At 28.7% G+C, this 22,799-nt stretch overlaps 1 protein-coding gene and 3 long non-coding RNA genes across 7 annotated transcripts; 1 reads left to right on the top strand and 3 right to left on the bottom strand.

Annotated features, from left to right (window-relative positions):
- The first annotated feature begins 1,826 nt into the window (after positions 1-1,826).
- LOC108856754 (4-substituted benzoates-glutamate ligase GH3.12-like) lies at positions 1,827-7,703 on the top strand. Of its 3 annotated transcripts, XM_056987791.1 has the most exons (5): positions 1,827-2,096; positions 2,160-2,261; positions 4,887-5,662; positions 5,773-5,848; positions 7,217-7,703. In XM_056987791.1, exons 1-5 carry the CDS (start codon positions 1,828-1,830, stop codon positions 7,701-7,703), a joined length of 1,710 nt encoding a protein of 569 aa, XP_056843771.1. In that variant the 5' UTR covers position 1,827. The 3 variants fall into 3 exon arrangements, with proteins under 3 accessions (XP_056843771.1, XP_056843765.1, XP_018486140.2); XM_056987785.1 differs by lacking the exon at positions 5,773-5,848 and having other exon boundaries at positions 7,369-7,703; XM_018630638.2 differs by lacking the exon at positions 7,217-7,703 and having other exon boundaries at positions 5,773-6,032.
- Positions 7,704-7,799: 96 nt separating this feature from the next.
- On the bottom strand, positions 7,800-9,127 carry LOC130496048 (uncharacterized). The gene is made up of 4 exons (XR_008935065.1): positions 9,004-9,127; positions 8,787-8,819; positions 8,026-8,111; positions 7,800-7,936 (listed from the first exon to the last, which is right to left on the bottom strand). It is a non-coding gene; the product is annotated as an uncharacterized LOC130496048 (long non-coding RNA).
- Positions 9,128-9,269: 142 nt separating this feature from the next.
- Positions 9,270-10,675, bottom strand: LOC130498624 (uncharacterized). Of its 2 annotated transcripts, XR_008937537.1 has the most exons (5): positions 10,287-10,675; positions 10,145-10,169; positions 9,968-10,059; positions 9,780-9,863; positions 9,270-9,642 (listed from the first exon to the last, which is right to left on the bottom strand). It is a non-coding gene; the product is annotated as an uncharacterized LOC130498624 (long non-coding RNA). The 2 variants fall into 2 exon arrangements; XR_008937533.1 differs by having other exon boundaries at positions 9,780-10,059.
- Positions 10,676-15,065: 4,390 nt separating this feature from the next.
- On the bottom strand, positions 15,066-16,259 carry LOC108839254 (uncharacterized). Its single transcript, XR_001947655.2, has 2 exons — positions 15,678-16,259; positions 15,066-15,479 (listed from the first exon to the last, which is right to left on the bottom strand). It is a non-coding gene; the product is annotated as an uncharacterized LOC108839254 (long non-coding RNA).
- Positions 16,260-22,799: the final 6,540 nt, after the last annotated feature.

Here is a 22,799-nt window from a genome sequence, read left to right as displayed (position 1 = left end):
CCAAAGGTTTGACCATAAACCCGATATGAAATTGACAAGCCTTCTAAAGAAATCTTCCTCGAGAAGACTTCTTGAGAAGTCTTTTCGTTAATATTAAATGTTTTACTATTATTTTTAATTGCAAAAGTAATTCACACACGCTTCTTGTGACAATGAGAAGACTTCGGAAAAACTTTCACAAGACTTCTATAGAAGTCTTCCCCGAGAAGACTTCCCAAAAAAACTTCTTTAAAAAATCAAAATTTTGACAAATTTCGGTCAATTGCAAAACTAACATGTTTATCCGAAAAGACTTCTTGAGAAATATTCGGCAGGATTTTTTAGGTTTAGGTTACGGTTTTAGTTAGTGTTAATTAGAGATATTACCGACAATTTGAAACAATAAATTAAGAACTGCATACAAACTATAAAATTATTGTTTCTAAAAATGTTACTAAACAATTAGTAATATAGTAAATATTAGAATTATATACCACAAATCATGTAACCAAATATTTATGTTTATGAAAATAAAAATAATCATCTGCTCTATTATGCGGGTCAAGATCTATTAACATTTATAACAGAAAACAATTTTTAACAGTCTATGATTTGTTGGTTACTCATATTGTGGTTGGATATTAAATCAATCAAAATGATATGTCACTAGTTATCATATTTATGTATATTAATAAATCTAGTTTTCCAAATAATTTTTTTATGTCAAATGAAATTTACTTCTGTTTCTAAAAATAGATATATATCTCTAAAATATCTATATTCTAAATAATTTATATTTCTATATTTATTTTTGAAGAAATATTAAATTGAAATTTATTTGTTGTATTCTTATAACTCAAGTATTATATGTTAATTGTATTATTCATCAAATCATTTCACATATATTTGAAAAAACTTTTTCTAGTCTATATTTTTATGTGAAATGAAATAATATAGACGAAGATATAACATTTAAAATTCGTATGTCACATTGTAAATAGATCTGTTCAATTTTATTGTTAAAATTAGTTAGAGAATAATCTGGTTAAGCAATAATCTGATTAGAAATATTGTAAATTGGTTAAATAATAATTTAAATAAATAAAAGTTTATGATTAATTAATTAATAGTTATTAATTCAGTGGAATAAGTTATAATTATTAAAATAAAATATTGGTTATTTTTAAAAGGTATATCAGTTTTAATAAAATAAATTAAGGACTCAAAATTTGCTCTAGAGTGTAATTTTCTCAATTTTATATTAGTTATGCATCACTAATTAGGTTTTCTGAATCGTGTTCAGTTTAATATAGTTACTACTGGAAACAAAACTATATTTTGTTTCCTGTTGGATAAATTAGCTTTATGATTAAAGTGATGATTTTGACAAATTAAATTAACACTTTATATTTAATTATATTTTTAATGAATGTTACTGAAATGATGACTTTTAGTAGAGAATATTATTTGAATGATTGGCTGAATTCAATCAAATAAGCTATATTTATGAACTGTTGAGGTTTGTTTTATATATTAGTGAATATATCAACGTGCGATATGCAGTTTTCTTATTCTTTAATTGTTTCTCTAACTTTACAGCTCCTTGTGTAGCGCCACCTAACTTACATGTATAATTTCTTATTTATGCAAATCTAACCGAATCGTTATCCCATGTTTCTTGACGTTGATTTAATCTATTATAATATTCTACTTTATTATATACAACTGTAATCAATTTGTTTTTCTTGCATGAGATGGTTTTCTAAGCAAGTTGAGTTAATTTATTGGTTTTATTCCGCTACATATAGAAACCTTGACTTGACATAAATCAAGAGATCAAAAACAAATATGAGTCTCAGCTCCGTGCTCAAGGATCTAGAGGAGTTGACGTCCAATGCTAAACAAACACAAGATGATTTGTTGGATGAGATACTAAGAGTTAACGCTAACACAAAATATCTCCTTCCCTTTCTCCATGGGAATCCTGATAAAGAGCTATTCAAGAAGAACGTACCAATCGTTACCTATGAAGATGCTAGGCCTTATATAGAACGTGTAGCGGATGGAGAACCCTCGGATGTTATTTCGGGCGAACCTATCACTAGCTTCTTCCTAAGGTATATGTTGTCAAATTACAGAAAGTAAATTTATCGTGTGATTGTAACATTCTTGGGGTGTAGCTCTGGAACTACAGGAGGGAAACAGAAGATCTTCCCAGTGAACAACAAATTCTTTGAGAAAATAGTATTCATCGATGCTCTACGCACCTCCATTATATCCAAGTAACTCTTCACACACTGACACACATACATATAACACATTCATTTAAGTGTATTAGGGCATCATCTCTAATGTATTATTAATTTTTTTTCAAAACGAAATTCAGTTATATTCCAATCTACTTTATTTTGAAATGAAAAATGATGTAATGAGTAAAAAATTCATTATTCCATTTACAAAGTAATACTATTTATTTACTTCAGTAAAAATTGCATAAAAATACTATAACTAAATTTTGTTAAGTTTTTAATACACAAATTTTTTTACTACATAGTTTAATACATCAACTCATTATTTTGTTCATTTTAATACATTAACTTTAACACAGTATTCATTTTAATATACAAACTATTCTTATTTTAATCGAAAATATTAATAAGTTTCAAATGAAATTTTCTAAAAAAAATCTCTATTATTCCAAAATGCAAATCTGAAAATTCTTATTTTATTTTAAATATTAGGAATAAAGGAAGCTAAATTATAAATAAACTTAAACTTCCAATTTTAGTTTTAATTTTAATATCAAATTTATTTATTTTCTGAAAAAAACTAATTTATTTATTTTCATCAAATTTAAGTTTTACACATTTTAAATTTTCATTTTCCTAAATTTTAAAATTAAACTAGATATGTTGTAAGATTTTTACTTGAAATTGGAAGATTTTTAACATTTCCGGAACTTATTAATTCTTTTGATTAAAATAAACATCAAGTATTAAAAATGATCACTGTTTAAAATTTAATGTATTAAAATGAATAGAATTATCAGCTAATGTATTAAATTATGTATTAAATAAGATTCAATTTTTAAAAAATTAACAAATTTTAGTGGGAGTATTTTGTATGAAATTTTATCTTTATTCCATTATAGAGTGGGAAATGGAAATTGGTATGAATCTAATCTATTAATTTAGGGTTCTATTTTTATCTACTATTAACAAGTCATAGTAGGACCACTTAAAGAATTAGTCAATATGACATATTTGATTATTTGTATTAACAATAAACCAACTATAAATATATTAACAATAAACCAACTATAAATTTGATTTTTTAATTATAATAAAATCTGTTGAGAAAAAATCTAACAAAATCTTAGTTTAAAATTTAAATATTTTTTTATAAATAACACATAAATATATTTCGAAATTAGTAATATAATATTATTATAAGTAAATTTAACTAAAACTTATTATAAAAAAAGAAAATAAAAAATTCTTTATACTAACTTTTTATAGATTCTATGATATATTCCGTATTATATAAAAATAGAAGTGCTATATGAATTAAATATAAAAATATATTAAATAGGTAAATTAACAAAAAAAATTATTTTATTTTTTAACTTAAATAAATTATTGATCATCATTATAATGGATTAAACTTCGAAAACTATATAATACTTTTATATTAAAAATAAATGTATTAACATAAGTTAAAATTTTATATTTACAGCCATACATTATCTTTTTATTTATTTTGAAACTATTAGCATATATTGCTTAAATGTTTATATACAAAATATAATAGTATATAATACCTTTAGTTCATATACTATTTAAAAATATGTTATTAGTAAAATATGAAATTTCAGTAATTCATTTAAAATATTAGTGACAAAAATCAAATTTAGTTATAAATTTTATTTTATTTTAATTGTAACAAAATTTGTTGATAAGAATTAAAAATATCACCAAAAATTCAAATATTTTATAAAATAATACAGTAATGTAGTACCAAAACAAATTCAAAATTCATGTATTATTCCAAACTCAAATAGTTGTGTAATTTTCCAAAGTTGTCTCGAAAAAATATATTATTTTGAAAATAAATATTCAAACTCAAAATGATAATATTTCAAACTTTACAAAAGACAAAATCATGGATAATAAAGATTAACTTTTTGAAATGTACCTGAAAAAACTAACTATATATGTTGTAAAAATTTAAAGTAACCTAATGTTTTGACGTCTTAATTTAAAAAAAAAAATAGAACTTAATATCATAACATCCAAAACAAATATCCTATATAATAAATTAATAAAATAGTATGATAGATACTACTATGTATAAAGTTTACTAAAACAATAGGATTATATTATTTAAAATAAATAAATCCCGTAAAATACTAAAATGAGATATGTTAAAGTATATTTTCTTAAACACAACATGTAAATATAATTATTTTAGTCATATTTATTTTCTATAATATAAATAAATAAAATTTAAAAATGTATTATATGCAAAATGTTTAAATTAAAGAAAACAACATAATTTGAATGGGGTTCTCTATTTGAGTATTTCATATTTTTATTTTATTTTACCTAACTCGAAAATATATTAGTAAGTAATAAAAATCAATAACAAAGTAAATTTTTTTAGAAAAACCATTATAAACAATAATATGATATAGTAATACAATATATAACACTAAAATAGAAATTATATATTTAAAACATTTTTAATAATATAAAATATATTTAAAAAATATAAATATATCCGCACGAACGTGCGGGTTAAAATCTAGTTGTTTTTAATTTCAAACTCCATTTTGGAATAGAAAATGGAGTTAGTTTGGATATGCTCTTAGTGATTCTATGGATAATCCACTTTTTATCTTTTTAAAGGCATATCAATTGTGTCGAGCAAGGAAAGGCCATGTCGTTTCTTAACACCAGACCGTTATCCACAACTTCCTCTGGTTTACTTGTTGCTCCTTTGATGACAAGTTTCATAGTGAGCAGTTATTTCAAGAAGTACTGGTCGTCGACACGTTTTACTAGCCCCGACGAAGTGATACTATGTGTAGACAACAAACAAAGCATGTACTGTCATCTTCTCTGTGGCCTTGTCCGGAGAGAGGAGGTTGTGAGTCTGGTTGCTACCTTTGCTTCGGGGGTAGTCCAAGCCATCACTTTTCTCGAATCTAACTGGAAAGAATTGTGTAACAACATTCGATCTGGTTATATTAGTGAGTGGATCACCGACCTTGGTTGCAAAGACTCTGTTTCCATCATTCTTGGAGGGCCTAACCCTCACTTGGCAGATCTAATTGAACAAGAATGCAGCCAGAAATCATGGGAAGGTATCATCACACGTCTATGGCCTAACATCAAATTCATTCAAAGCACACTTACTGGACAGATGAGTCAATACATACCAATATTGGAATTTTATTCAAACAAGCTGCCACTCATCTCCCCGAGTTATTCGTCTTCTGAAACATTGTTTGGAGTAAATGTGAATCCTCTATGCAAACCACAGGATGTGTCTTACACATTTATGCCCAACATGTCATACTTCGAGTTCATTCCAGTTGATGAAGGAAACAACGGTGAAATTATTGACCTTGTGAACGTTAAGTTGGGATGCTTCTATGAGACCTTGGTCACAAATGGTTTTGGTGAGTTATATTATATTATTATATATGCATCTATAATATATATAGTTCTTCTCTCAATTATATGTATATATGAAAACTAATTATTTTCTTTTAATTAATATTGTTTCTAGGCTTATACAGATATAGAATGGGGGATATTTTACAAGTGACTGGATTTTACAATAGTGCACCTCAATTCAGATTTGTACGTAGAAAAAAGGGAAAATCGCATAAAAAACCCTCAAAGTGTCACTTACTAGCACTTTAAACCTTGAAGTTTTTTCACTAACACTTTTAACCTTCAAAGTGACATTTGTATCATAAAAAACCTCCAAATCAAAAAATTGACTGGTTCAGCAGGTAATTTTTCAAAAATAATTATTTAATTAATAAAATAAACAAAATAAATAAATAAAAATCGAAAATTCTAATAAAATTTACAAATTTATGAAAAAAAACAAAAAATAAATTAAAATTTTAGAAAATTAAATAAATATATTAAAAATTAAATTATTTTCTAAAATATTAATAAAAATAACTAAAAAATTAATAATAAATAAGATTAAATTTAAATAGAGAAGAACTAAATAAAAAGTTCACAATTTTTTTAAAAAAATGGAAAATATAAAATTCAAAATTCACTAGTGACGATGATGGTTTCTCACATAACCATTAACAATGACGATAATTGACATATCTCTAACGATAGTTTCCAACATCATCTTGAAAATGACAAAAAAAAATCTTTTTCGAACATTTGAATTTTCATTTTTTTGAAATATATGAATTTTTTATTTTTCTGTTTTTTAATTTGATCTCATTTAGTTTTGAATTTTAATTTTCTAAATTTTAATTAATTTCTGATTTTTTCTAATTTTCTGATTTTTATTAATTAATATATAATTACTTAAGAATCAAAAAAGTTAGAAACAAATCCGAATTTAATTATTATTTAGAAAATTAAAATTCAAAAATAAATGAGATCAAACTAAAAACAGAAAATAAAAAATTCATATATTTCAAAAAATTGAAAATTCAAAAGTTTGAAATTTTTTTTTTTTTGTCATTTTTAAGATGACGTTGGAAACTATCATTGGAGATATGACAACTATCGTCATTGTTAATGGTTATGTGAGAAACCATCATCGTCACTTGTGAATTTTGAATTTTGAATTTTATATTTTCCATTTTTTTAAAAAAAATTGTGAACTTTTTATTTAGTTCTTCTCTATTTAAATTTAATCTTATTTATTATTAATTTTTTAGTTATTTTTATAAATATTTTAGAAAATAATTTAATTTTTAATATATTTATTTAATTTTCTAATTTTTTTTTTTGTAAATTTTATTAAAATTTTCGATTTTTATTTATTTTTTGGATTTTTATTTATTTATTTTGTTTATTTTATTAATTAAATAATTATTTTTGAAAAATTACCTGCTGAACCGGTCAATTTTTTGATTTGGAGGTTTTTATGATATAAATGTCACTTTGAAGGTTAAAAGTGTTAGTGAAAAAACTTCAAGGTTTAAAAAGCTAGTAAGTTACACTTTGAGGGTTTTTTATGCGATTTCCCGTAGAAAAAATATTGTTCTAAGTGTTCACGTGGAGGCAACAACTGAAGAAGATCTTTTTAAGGCGTTGAAACATGCAACACTTGTTCTTGAATCTTCCGGTTTAATGTTGATGGGATTCACAAGCTATTCTGATATCTCTACTGACCCAGGTCATTATGTTCTTTATTGGGAGCTTAAAGCCAAACACTGTAATGGAATTTTTAAGCTTGATAACGAGGTGATGGTGGAATGTTGTTGTGTGATGGAGGAATCGTTAAATTCTCTTTATCGAGAGATAAGGAGTAAAGATGGATCTATTGGAGCTCTAGAGGTAAGGGTGGTGCAACAAGGAACGTTTGATTCTCTCATGGAATACTTCATCTCCAAGGGTGCTTCTACAACTCAATACAAGACACCTCTTTCCGTAAACTCTCCCCAAGTTTTAGCAATTCTTGAAGACAGAGTTCTTGCTCGATTCTTCAGCGACAAATCCTCTCCCCTCTGATCAAACATGGTCAATTTGAAACGGTGATGTCACGCAGTTGAGGGTTATGAAGGGACAAGGTTATTTGATGATATTGGTTCATATCTAGTGGAGAATATTTGAACAAAATAAATAAATTTAGTGGAGAAACTTGTTGTTTTATGTGCTTTCAATTCTCAATTGTGTGATTTGTGTAATCTCCTTTCCTCAGTATTTTGTATTATCTTGAAATTAACCATGGTCATTCAGCAGGCCTGTCATTCAGTAACGAAAATTTTAGTAAAAATGAAGTTACATTCTAGATATTGATAGGTTGTTTGAAATTATCAACATCAACTAACACCTTTCATCAGTTCGATTTCATATCTGTTTGGTCTCATTTCTTTGTTGGGTGCGGGGGCGGCGCAGTGGCGGAGGTAGGATCCAAATCTAGGTGAGTCAAAATTAGATATATAAAAGCGGCAAAGGTTTCACAATTAAGAGGCCAAACAGTAAAAAATGAATTAATCTATACTATTAAAGCATGATCTTATTGGCTTTTTTACTAAAAATACTCATTTCTTTAATAATACTAAGGGCGTAGCCCCGCGCAAGCGCGGGGTCATTAACATTGTTGTTGTTCTATATAAAAAGTCTCAAATGAATACGTTGATATGTTTCTAAACCATTAATTTGTGTTGCTTCTCACAACCATTACGTTGATATGTTTCTTAAACGGGACCAACTTATGAAAAGAACTCTAGTCCATTGCAATTTATACGACTCTCCTTACGTAATTAGTCCATATGCAGATCACATAGAGACTAATGGACCATAATTCGGTTTTAGATGATTGTGATTGAGTGATCCTTTAAGCAAACTATTCTAATCTTATATAGTTTCTACTTCTTCTCCAACCACGTGTTTTGCTATGCTTTAATACCCAAACAGACAAAAAAAAGTTCGATAGCTTTCTACCAGCATTTCATGGGTGACACATTCCTCTCCATAAACATTTTTTATCTTTCCCGTTATCGTCCATTAAAATATAAATAATAAATACTTAATTATGTTACAAAAACATACATTTACGCATATATGTATCCCATGTGAATTATAACATACCTTATAATTATATATCTGCAAATCACCAGTAACCTGGAAAACAAAAATCAAACTGGAGTACATAAATGATCCAGAAAAGCTATAAGAATCTGTTTGAATGTCCAACCTAAACTAAACCAAAAGAGTCAAGTTTTATAATGTATTGAACTGAAAGAGACAATTATACCATAGCATAAACTTTCAACTATCTTTAGATTGTGGAAAAGAATGATAATACCAAACAGGAGAAAGAAAGGATGGTTCCACGATTTCTAAGCTAGCTTCGAATAGTCTCTAGCTCTCCTCAAGAGGAGTCGAAGAAGTAGGAGAATAACATCTCGACGACTCTGTTGCAAGAGGAAGACAATTTCTTCTTAACCTAAAACAAAGATCTTTAAGAGGAAAAGATGATAAAAGAATCACAAAAGTCATGTTACTGGGACTTGTAGGAAAGTAAAACTAAAGTAACTCCCACGTTAATAAAGATATATTCTTTTACTCTTTTATCATTCTCTGGTTTTATACAAAGAAAAAGAATCAAGCTTTCACCAACTTTGGAAGTTCATCAACAGATTCCTCAAGTGACTCAACCAATCTATAACCTAATTGTAGAGTTTCAAGAACAAAAGATTCTTAATTTGAAAAAAGAAAGTTAAAAATCTCTTGTGCCTCAAGCGGTCAAAGAGATTTGAGTGAGAGAAGCACTAAAGATTAAACTCTAAGTCATATATATAAAAAGAAGACAAAGATCAAAAGGTTTCTTCTAACTTTTTTTCTTAACGCCTCAGCCTCCGCAACTTTCTCTGTCACTCTCGCTCTTCTTCTTCTGCGATCAGCTTTGCTTCCATTTCATCTTCCTCCCTTGGCGATTCTCGCACTGCATTGAGCAAGTCCAACACAAACCGTTGAGCAATATATATATATATATATATATATATATATATATATATAATATATATATATATATAAGAAGAAACAAATGAAAGAAACTCATGATCAAAATATTGTTGTTACCTTCGACTCTCTTCCTTCATGATATCGTCAAATCCCGCTTCCATGTCTCGGTCATCATAGTCACGTCCAGCATAAAGATCAGTACTGAGATTAAAACAATACAAAACTCATGAGTGGCAGGAGAAACACTAATGAAGCAGTACTTGAACATTTGTCAAATCATGCTCAATGCTTTAGCATCCTCTGACATTTTTGCAGGCTTCTTCTTCTTCTTCTTCAGTGTCCTCCGATCATCTACATCACATTGCGGAGGTCTCCTGGGCGCCGGTTTACTCATCATCTGCGAAAGTTAGTTCATAGATTAGTGTCTTTGCTAGTTATTTTGTTATTGGCTAAAAAGGAGATGAGAGAAAAAAATATGATACCTAGTGTTGTGTTTTGAGGTAGGCGCTGATTGTTTTGGGATCATTCGGGATGCAATTCATCAAATGGTTACACGCAGATCAGCAACTCGATAGATCTCTTTGGGCTTTGTAGGAAGGAAATTTCAGAGAAAATGAATCATACCTGTTCGTCGAGGATGAGCAGCTCCATCTCCAATTGAAGATAGAAAATAAGCTGATAGCGCCTGTGAAGATCCATCCTGCTATCAACCCTCTCCCAATTTATAGAGGTTGAAGTAAATTTTCCGTTTCATTGTATCCGAAGGGAGATGGAGAGTTTAAGATTGTAATTGAATTTAATGAAAAAAAATATTTATTGTAAACTTTAAGAGGTATACGTTGAACACAATTAAAAGAATTGATAGATATGAAAAGACGGGAGGTAAAGAGTTGATAGAGACTCATCTTTTTACAGGCTTAGGAAAAGAAGCAGGGATTGTGAGGGTCGAAGAAGAAGAACTCTGAAAACCTAATCATAAAACTTGTTTAATGAATACAAAACGGCAAACTTTCCTCGTCTAAACCACAAAACGTCAGAGCTTTAGTCGATTGCCACATAAAAACGTCGGATTTTTTTTAAAAATGGGCCATATGACTAAATATTGGCCGAATGGTCTTATACACGACTTGGGCTTTTTATGGAACATAAACCAAAATCATATCTCTTTAAGACCCAAACCAAGATCGAAAATGAAAGTGGGACCCACATACTTTAAAAAACTGCTGATGTGGACACCTTAGATAGAGAGAAAAGTGAGGCATTATATATACTAGGGGCATAGCCCCCGCGCAAGCGCGGGGTCAGGTACGTTGTTGATTCATTACGTAGTTTCAAAAATATTATTTTCATAGTTTTTACTGGATTTTATTAAAAATATACGTAAACACAGCAGTTTTCATCGATTTTTTTTTTTTTTGTCGACAAGATTACAGACTCATGTGGCCTCTGTAAACCAAACTGGTTGCTTTGTATCCATATGGACAGTAAACGACGTCTGTTGCCTCACACCACGTGCTAAGCTATCCGCCTTTTTGTTTTGCGTCCTTGATATATAAATAAGCTAAGCAGTCTTCATCGATATTAAGTTAAAAACAGTTTGTTACACTTCTATATTTTTGAAATTAATTTTGGCGCAAGCGCAGAGTCGTGGATAGTAGTTGCAGTGCTGGCGGGGACAAACGGTGCGACCGCCCGGGTCCAAACCCGAGCTCCCTTATATTAACAATTAACGGGTCCAATTTTTTTATAAAAATACATGCTTTTATATATATTTTTTTAAAAAAGCTTATAAATAAAATTAAAAAGAGGCCCAAAATATTTTTATACGTATATTCTTTTGTTTTCATCACAAAATAAACAAAATATTACAGTCTAAATTTTGAAAACAAAAAAGTATTTAAAACATTAAATATACACAAAGTTTAGAGGATAACTTCTTTTTTTTGCCCTAGGGGCCTTAATCATGTTAAGCCGGCCTTGAGTAGTTGTTGTTCTATTTCAGTGGATGGATACATGTGATGCCATGTCTTTTTTGTGGTTATTGATTTTCAAAGATTTGCATTGTAATAGGGTTGTGGTGTGGTGATGAACTGTGCTTTTCTTTTCCGGTTGGCGTTATGTATCAATTATTTTTAAATAATGATTATAATTTTTACCTTGGAAGATATTTGTGTTTTTTTTATTTATGTAAGTTGTAGTTGGCCATAATGTATCTGAAAATGTGTACCGTAGGTGTAATTGGCCAATTAAAATTACATAAATAAAAAAAACACAAATATCTTCAAAGGTGATGGTCTTGCCGCTTTTGTGTAGCTCGGGAGAAGTTTCTAGATTTTTCTGATGTGCATGTGTTTGATTGTGTTATTTTTGTCTGGATTGAGAAACCCCTTTGCATAGCAAGCAACTTGAAAACTATCATATTTGATGTCACTTATAGTGTATAAATCATCAAAGCTTGTAGGTCTTTTGTGTGCCTCTGATACATATTTTTTCTTACTGCCTTCACCACTGATTGTTCGAGAGTATATGTAAATTAATAAACTATGAGTGATGTTATTTAGCAAAGGTGATGGTTACATTTAACATGTTACTAAGAACATAAAAGGTAGGCGTTGAAAATTTTAATATACACCTGAAAAATAGTCGTGCAATCCAATATTAATTTGTATTTAAAACGTAAATTATACTAGGATAAGACCTGCGCCTTTCGCAGGGTGAATATATATAATTAAAATATAAAATTTTAGTATTGATAAATTTAAAATTTACATATAATTATTTTTATATGTATTTGAAATTTTAGAATTTTGAAATTTTTATATAATTATCTATACGTAGGATCAGAAACAATTGTAATTAGAACTATAGATCAAAGCTTAGAATTTAATGGACCCGATTTCATATATCTTTTCACTTTTCAGTGGATGATGATGGAAAATAGACGGAGTGCCATTGGGCTTGATTGGTAGAGTATTAGCAAGTTCTCTACCTATTTATCTTCAATTTTTTCTCTTGTTGTGTTTTTTTTTTATCTATTACTCGATGTAAATATTGATTTTGAAGTTTATTCTCATTTGGTTTGTTTGTTTTGATCTAGAATTTAGAAAATACTTAAGATTTAAAATAATTAAAGAGATACATACTTAGGTTAAGATCTGCACTTTATGCACAGTAAGTATTTTATATTTATTATTTATTTTATAATTTTCTACGTATTATAAAATAATAAAATAATAAATAGATATATTAAATAACTAAGAAATCGGTTACTATTATGTAATAAATTGGCGTATGCATATAAATTTAACCATTACTCTTGTTTATTCGCAATTAGGGAAAATAAATCAAAACAATCAATCTTATATATCATATATGATAAATAATTAAATTTCAATGATATAAACATAGTAATATAGCACACTTAATATGGATATTTATTAAAATGAGGTTTCTACTCATATGATTTTATGATTATTTGCATATTTGTGTAACAAAACTTTACACCAATGAATTTTTTTAATGTGAAATGTTTAGTAGTTTCAATAATTTATAATCATTTTAAAAATTAAAATATTAATGTTTCAATATATGTTCAATGCAAATATCAAAATATAAGTATGTATTTTCATACGATGTATAGTTTAATTTAAACGATATGAAAAATATATATATGTATATTAACATAAAAACTATGAAAATAAAATTATTTCTTCATATGGTCTTATAATCATTATATTTTAATATAGAAAAAAATAAAACCTTGATCCTAAAAGTTTATATGAGACTTTTAACAGTTTTAGTAATTTATACTCGTTTTGAAAAATTCGAAATACAACATACACAAAAAAAAATCCAGATTTTTATTATATGATTAATATAATTATGTAATTTATTTTAATATTAAAGAATAAACAAAGTGAGAAAAAGTATACAGATTGTTATCAAATCTTTATAATTGAAAATTATTAATTGCTATATATATTTTAATCACATTAGGTAATTCCGTAGGTTTTATTTAAGGAAAGCCTGTGAAACAATAAATACAACTATATAGCATATGATATATTAAACTATACTATAAATATAATGCGACCGAAATATTAGACTAAGGTTAATAAAATCGCCTATAAAGCTGCCACGTCAGACAATTAAGAGCATAACTAGATTAGGACCCGCCCTAAAGGGCGGAAATTGATTTGTCAAATTTCAATTAATAATATATGGTATATATAATATGTGTATATAATATTATATATATTTTGTGTAACATTTATATATATATATATATATACATATTAGACATATATATAATATTTTATTAAATATATATAGAATTTAATAGTGTTATAATTTGTGTTGTACTTGTTATTAGTTTGTATTTAATCTTCTTTCATTTTTAGTATAATAATTTGCCTTGTCACACCTTTTTACCTTTTAACTTATACACATAGTTATGCCATTTTTCAAAAAAAAAAACTTATACACATAGTCTCGTAAAATGTAATATATAAAAAAACATATTTAAAAAATCTACTGACCATATGCCACTATTATTTGGTTGTTTGAACAAACAAAAATCATATTCTTGCATAACTGTGTATGTTGTGATATGATGTAGGTAAAGTAGTAAATATATGGAAGTAAAGTTAGTGATACGAACATGAGCCTATGTTGGTCTATGCCACAATTATTTGGTTTTTAGAAGATCAATGAGCATAAGCATACACGGTCTTTGTATACTTACGTTGTAAATGAGTCGAATATTTTTTCTCTTATGTCTGGAATGATATGGAACTCGTTGATTTAAGAGTGGTTCAGTTTTATATGATCTAATTATATTAAGAGATTAACCAAAAATATATAAAAGTGTTACTGGTTAGGTTTAACTAATCTATGTTGGTTAAGATTTGGTTTAATTTAAGTTGGTAGGTTGCATTGTATAGGAGGCATGATATATTCTAGCAACAACTATGAAAGAGTCCAAAATTTAAATGAGAACTTCAAATAGTAGATAATCCCTAAATTAATAGATTAGATAAACTGCCACATAGGATGGGGTGTATTTTTAATTAATACAAAATTGAGGTTCATATTTTTTAAAGTCTTCCCTTTTAATATATAGGGGATTATTGCTGTCGTGTGATCCAGGTTAATGGTCAACTCGTTTTTTATTCATTCGGTCGTCGGCATATTGAATTTACAATCATAGAACTCTCTCAGCGTAAATTCAACTCAACTTATAAAGAACAATAACACAACATATGCTTGGGAAGGAGAGGAGTACTCAACTCCCTCGTCATTCTCGTCCTAGATGTTGGGGCTTTTGTTGCTGCTTCAGTCACACTTCAAGGTGGATCTAGGTGACCCACAGTACTTGCCAAGCTTCTCCCTTGAGTAATTCAAGTAAAACCACAGTAAATGAAAATAATGTGTTAAAGAACGTAATTTTGTTACAGCTCCCACTTGCATCAACATAACTCAAAAGCAGAGTGTTGAAGATCTACAAAACTCAGATGGTTTCCATACAGAATTAAACTTAAACAACTCTATTTTTGATTATCATTGATTTCAGCTGAACTAAAAGGAGATAAATCCATCGGAAGTATACTCCATTGGACCAAATCTACATAGTCCACTCCACAATCGTATGTATTTTTTGGCCCTGTAAGTTTGCTAAATATTAAACTAACATAAACACAAAACAATATCGAAAAATAATCAGATAACAACAAATCTCTTAAAGCCTCTCTCTCTTTGTCTCTCTTACAACCTTTGCGCTTTGTTCTCAGTGTGGCTCCCGTAACTCTCGATCTTTATCTGCATCCCAGTAGAGAAAAACACCAGTAGAGAAAAACACTAATTAATTTATAAAATACCAACAACCAAAAAAGAAGCAAAATAATTTAAATCAAATCGTCACATAATGTAAGGCTTGATAGCTCAGAACCGTGTATCACAGATTAATGATGATACAGAAAATTATGAAATTCAGGGATTTAGAATATCAGGCCATACCTCTTTGCCAAAATAACAGATCAAGCCCTATGAGCATCCTGCTTTTTGCAGCATTCAGGGCTGTAGATGGAACCGAGTAACCCATTTTTTCTTATCCATGGAGCTGTGATCGATTCAGTTGGAGATTTTGTGGTGATTTCGCTGGATTCTTAGCGCCATGGATGTGCTGGTTGATGTTGATATTGCGGGAGCTTTGGTGCTATATTTTTAAGCTTTGGAGCTTGAAATTTGACTATTTCTCATCCATGGAAGCTACCAGAGGAGATTTGGATTCTGAGGAGTTTATATAGGTGGAGTCAAGGGGGAGATGAAGAGTGTGGATGACATGATGGAGTTGAAGCTGTTAATAGCTTTGATGGTGGTAGATAACATTACACAATCGAAGTCTCTGGCTCTTGGGTTTTGCTTTCGATTGAAGAAATTGGATTTAGGGAATCACATTAATTGGGAGAATAAAGTAGAATACGTTGAACGTCTGCACATTCCAGAAGGTAAAGAGTCAAAAAGAGAAACATTTGTATTTGCAGACTGAGTTTAGTGTAGACGGCAATGATGAAGAAGAGTCAAAGAACGATAACCCAAAAAAACTTAATCTACTGAAAAACAAAACGCATAGTTTGGTCTTTATGACGCTGATACGGAATAAACCGAAGGGGCTAAACATCAAACCAATTGCTGAGAACCAAACCAAACGACAGCAGTTAAATAACAAACCAAACCAAAATACTGTGGGACCCACAATTTGCTGATGTGGATAAATCTGAGTTCTCCTTTTGTTTTTCGACTTTCTCTCTCTCGATGTGATGACTGAGGATTAATCAAGGCCATAGTCGAAGTCCAGCACCGGTTTGGGAGAAGCCCAGAAAATAAATGTACAAAGCCCATAGCAAACTCGTCTTTTTTTGAAAAAAAAAAAGAGGTGGAACCCACTTAGCTGCTGACGTGGCGCGCAGGGAGAGCCTCAACTGTGGCATTATATTATAGATGATTGCATATTTCATTAAGGGCAATCAAGTAATATCAATAACAAATCTATAGTGGGTCATTATTTTAAATCCAGCCAATTGCCTACATCATCTCTTTTGGGCCATTTGGGCCGATTAACAAATCAGATTCAATTTTTATTTTTTTTTTGATTGGGTTCGAGTCGGATCTTTCCAGGTCCGGGTGGGTTCGGTTCTCATGCATAAGAACCTGAAAAATAACCAAATAACCAAAATATCTAAAACGGGTTCGGTTATTTATACTCAGAGTAACCAAAGTATCCGATTCGGTTCAATTTTTTGTATCCAAATTACTCAAAAGTAACCAAAAGTAACCAAAAATATCCATTCTATACAGTTTTTTTGGATAAACTTTTATCTAAACTATCATATTTTATCCAAAAATACTCAAAAGTACTAAAAATGACTACTATAGTTAACTTATGATATTAATTTAAAATATTAAAATAATTATAAATATAATTATAACATATATTTTTAGATATATATTCACATTTCGGGTATCTTCGGGTACTCATTTGATTCTCGGTTCGGATCGGGTTCGGATCGGTTCTTTGGATATAGCAATTTAGAATTCATTCGGATATTTACCCCGAGTCTGATCGGGTTCGGGACCCTGATTTTTGGGTTGGTTTTGGGTTGGTTCTTCGGGTCCGGATATTGTGATCAGGCCTATACTCATTTAAAATGAAACACGATAAAGAAAGATAAAAAGCTTAAGTCTTTTATAAAAAAAACAAATATATGAAAATATGACATTTATTAAATATTTGTCAATTTAAAAAAAATAAAGGAAAATAAACCCGCGCTTTAAAAGCGCAGATCAAAATCTAGTTAATAATTATTTGTTAGAGCATCTCCAATTCATTTTTATTTTTATCTCTATAATACTCCTTCCGTTCCTAAAGATGGTTGTTCTGGAAATTTTTTTTTTAAAAGATGGTTGTTTTATGTTTTCAATGAAAAAATTACACATTTTAAGAAAATTAATTGATTTTATTGGATTATTATTGGCCAAAATTGTTGAAAATTGAAAACTACAGAAAATAATAAATTTACTATAGTGATTTAATGCGTTTTTTAATATGTGTGAAAACACTACAAAACTATCTTTTAAAAACAGAGGGAGTAGTATTTAGAGGTGAAACTGCTTCAATTCATCTATATATATTATTCTATAATAGAAATTTCTATTTTCTTCTCTATTTATAGAGGAATAAATGATATTTTTCTGTTTTTTACTTTATATTTATAGATAACTATTTTAGAAAAATGCAATGGAGCATATCTCATCTCTATTATAGAGTTCATATATTTTAGAGGTGAAAATAGTAAAATACATTCAAATTATCTTACAATTTATATACTCACATTACGTAAAATTGTAAATTGATGTAGGTAAATTGACCTTCCTGTTTGTTTTACAGCACAAACTTTAAAGTTACAATCCAACCAATCACTTCCATATTTAGACTTTTGATTAAGAGTGTGATTAGTTTGGTCAAATTAGAGTGGAAATAAAAAGAAAATATATTTAATTTTAGTTATTATTTTGCCACCAATCACATGAAAAAATAGAGAGTAATTACTTCAGTTTACTCCATTTTTTTGTCTTTTCTGATTTGAGATTATTCATTGCCTTTACTCTTTATTTGAAGTTGAACCTATAGTAAATATATATACATACAAAAAAAATTATAGTTAGTCACTTATTCCATTTTTTATTTTCCTTTCTATTAATTCATATCATTTTACTTTAATACTCTAAAGTGTTTTCAGTCACACTGTAAAAATGTGAAAAAATTGATAATATATATGCAGGGCCGACCCTATACCAAACCTAATGAAACATTTTTCTAAGCTCCCAAAATTTTTGAAAAACAATTTATGAACATAAGCTTTCAAATTTGTAAAAACAATTTTAGGCCCCCAAATTATTAAATTCTCTCTTTCCCCATCTACAATCTCTAAAATCTCAGGGTCGTCTCTGTCTATATATATGTGTTTGTGTGAATAATTATATGTTGGACTCTACAAAAATATTCTGGTTACCTGAATAAATACGCTGGCAATTTTCTATCATGAAATGCAATAATATAGAGGGCATCTTTTGCATGTGACCGTTCCATGGCCACTAGCAGGAGACTGGAACCAAGTATTCAGAAAATTAAACTGTTAATAAAATTAAAAGGACTAACTTATAAAGCACCATATTTCGAGATGACGTTATTTATTAGAGTTAAATGTATACCATCATTCAGTGAACCTAGTGACATGAATAAGAACAAGTTAACAGAACAAACGGTTGTTAATATTCCTATAGCATAATTGCATTCCGGATAATTAAGAAAAGTAGTTGTTAAATATCAACTGATTTTTATTTTTGTGGAATTGAAGACAAGCTGTCTAATTATCAGGAACGAGCCACATGTAATTCGATTCCTTATACTGCATAAGGAAAAAACGAGAGGAAACTTTAAATAAATAAAATTATAAATGCATATATATATATACATATCCTCAATTGTGATATATAAAAAAAGTTTAAGAAAATTGATTTGACTATATACATCACCAAAGTGCACTTATCTTTTTGGAAACACATCTATTTAAAATTCTAGAGTTAAGTGTGCTTGATTTGAAGTAATGGAATGGCGAGTGAAGCCAAAGCACGGGAAATGTCATGTGGTGATTGCATGGTCATTAAACAATGATTTCAAGTCTTTTGAAAAATTAACGTCGGATAGGATGGAGCTCACAGACCGAGATAACGGGTGTGGATGATCCAATAGTCGTGGACGGTCGGGACGATATAAGTGGTATCAAATCTGGTTAGCCATCTCGATTTTGACCCGAGAGGCGTCTTGAAATCTGTCGTTGGACGCGACAAGGATATTGCGTTCTTTGAAAGTGGTGAATTGTAATATCTCAAATTTTGATATATGAAAAGGATTAAGAGAATTGATTTGGCTACATATGTCACTAAAATGAACTTACCTTTTCGGGAACACATCTATTTGGAATTCTAGAGTTAGCGTGCTTGGACTCAAGTAATGCAAGAATGGATGATCTATCGGGAAGTGATTCGCGACATCGTATGAATGAAGCCAAAGCACAGGAAAGATCATGTGGTGATTGCAGCGTCAGTAAACAATGATTTTGAGTCTTTGGAAAAATTAATGGACCGACCGTCGGATGGAATGGGATCGATAGAACAAACGTCGATGGCCCATTAACCATGGATTCGGGCGTGAGAATATGTATAGGTTCAAATTGACATAATGCATGTAATATGTATAGGTTCAAATTTGGCAATTTGTTTTTGAACTTTATATTTTGGCAATTTATATTATTTAATAATGAAAAGATCAAGTTTTTACTAACATTCAAATAGAAATGTAATATGGAGTCAAAACACGCAATAAGAGTGAAAGAGAAGATGCGATGCGCCGTTCTTCTCCAAGGCTGTCGTTTGTTTGTTAGTTATTCACTTGTACAAAGTCTTCGAGAAATGAATCTAGGGAGACGGGGATCGAGATAACCATATAACTGATCTGTGTTTGTCTGCTTGCTAAACATGCATTGGGACGACTTTGCATTTATTTCCTGAATAATAGAATTCATGTATCGTATGATTTATATATCTATATAATTTATATAAAATTTTATTTCATTTTTCATAAAACTAATTTGGGACTTTGCGTCTGAGTGCTAGCTCAATGGTATTATTGTAGTCCACAAATAAATAAAAAAGAGTTAGATAATATGCATATATGCACGCAACATATTTGTAACAAGGCAAATAAAAAGATATAAAAATCTCATAAACTACCATCCAAATCCTATTAATCTAGTCTACGTCATTATTTATAATCATTGCTACACAGATATAGTCCCCCCCCCCCCCTCCCCTTTTGAAGAATTATACCATGAGACTTCTCTAATAGAGCCAATCATTCACTTTATTTAACAATTATTAGTTCTAAGAATATTCTAAATCTCAACTATAACACAACACACATATAAGAGCATGCTTGGTATGTGAAACAAAGAGAGAACGAAAGAAAACTGGACAAGAAAGAAAACTGAAAAAAAATTGAAAAGTAAAGAAGAAAAGAAAAATGGGAAAAGCAGTGGTATCTGAGAAGATGAAGCTTCTTGTAGCTTTGATAACTCTGCAATTCTGTTTCGCAGGTTTTCACATTGTTTCAAGAGTTGCACTTAACATTGGTGTTAGTAAAGTTGTGTATCCTGTTTACAGAAACATTCTTGCTCTTCTTCTCATTGGTCCTTTCGCTTACTTTTTGGAGAAGTAAGTTCACAATCTTCCTTTAGTTTACCATGAGTTTATGGGTTCAACTAGCATTTGGTTCTAGAGTTTGATTTGGATTGTCTCATATATGTTTGGTTTGTCTCAACATAAACAATGTGTTGGCTTGTCTCGTATATGTTTCTTGGTAACACCAGAAAGATTCGCCATTTGGATTTCACATATGGTTTCTTGAGTAGGAAGAAATTGTCTTTTTTTTTTTTTTTTGGGCAAAGGAAGAAATTGTCTATCCTCTTGATCTGATGCGGATTTCTTTTTTGGTAACACCAAATAGGTTTATTCTTTTGAGTTCACAGGGATTGCTTGAGTAAGAAGAAATTATAAACCAGATAGGTCTAGGGAAATCGGCCAATTCCTACATCAACTGAGGACCGCGGTCCCGATCAGTACACATACTACATACATGTGCTAAAACATACATCAATTAACGTTTTTTAAAAATTTCATACATCAACTAAGATTTTTACGTTAATTCATACTTTGACCGTCATACCGTTAGTCAAAAGGTAACGGTGCTGACGTGGCTTTGACGGATGCTGATGTGGCTTTTATCTTTTATTTAATTAAATTTTTTAAAAAATTAAAACATGTTGTTAGAGGTATTCGAACCCGAGTTAACCACTTGGTAGCAGATTTCCTCAACCACTAGGCCACACAAGATAATTGTTTATGATATTTATTGTGTCTTACTTAAATCTAATATATTTTGTTCATATATATTTCTAATTATCTAGAATTTGTTCCACAAAATATATATAAATTCTAAGAATTGTGTTTGATTACCTTGTTTTTATTGTGTTCTAAATGTTCTTTACAATTTCAAAATAAAAATTTTTAGAATAGAAAAATTATTTTCAAAATTTAAAAAGAAAATACGAAAGAAATTGAAAATAAATTTCCAAAAATTATTATAAAAATTTTAAATTTGAAAACATATAAATCCAAACTATTTCGTAGATAGATATATATATATATATATTTTTTATTTATTTATTTATTTATTTTATTATATTTATTATTTATTATTTATTTAAAATATAAAAAGAAAATAGGAAAAAGTTTTTTAAAAAAATGAAAAACTTTCGAAAGTTTATTATAAAAAGTTTGAATTTTAAAACATATAACTTGAAACTATTCAAAAATATTTTTCGTTTATATTTTTATTTTTTATTTTTTTATTTTTTATTTATTATTATTTAATAATTTCACAATTGTTTAAATATAAATAGTTATTTAAATAAATATATTTAAAGTACAAATAATTATTTAAATAAATAATAAATAATATAAATAAATAAATAATATATATATGAAATAGTTTTGATTTATATGTTTTCAAATTCAGACTTTTTATAATAATTTTTTGAAATTTATTTTCATTTTTTTAGTATTTTATTTTTAAATTTTGAAAATACTTTTCTACTTTAAAATTTTAAAAATAAATTTTCTTAAGAAATTTTAGAACACAATAAAAACAAGGTAATCAAACACAATCCTTAGAATTTATATATATTTTGTGGAACTAATTCTAGATAATTAGAAATATATATGAACAAAATATATTAGATATAAGTAAGACACAATAAATATCATTACCAAATATATTGTGTGGCCTAGTGGTTAAGGAAATCTGCTACCAAGTGCTGAACTCGGGTTCGAATCCCCCCAAAAACATGTTTTAATTTTTTTAAAAAATAATTTAATAAAATATAAAAGCCACATCAGCGTCCGTTAAAGCCACGTCAGCATCCGTCACCAGTTGACTAACGGTAAGACGGTCAAAGTATG

The sequence above is a fragment of the Raphanus sativus genome, chromosome 1 (assembly GCF_000801105.2).
Source record: "Raphanus sativus cultivar WK10039 chromosome 1, ASM80110v3, whole genome shotgun sequence".
In the NCBI taxonomy this organism is placed as follows: domain Eukaryota; kingdom Viridiplantae; phylum Streptophyta; class Magnoliopsida; order Brassicales; family Brassicaceae; genus Raphanus; species Raphanus sativus.
The sequence above is the reverse complement of the archived record's forward strand: the minus strand, read 5'-3'. Positions and strand labels throughout refer to the sequence as shown.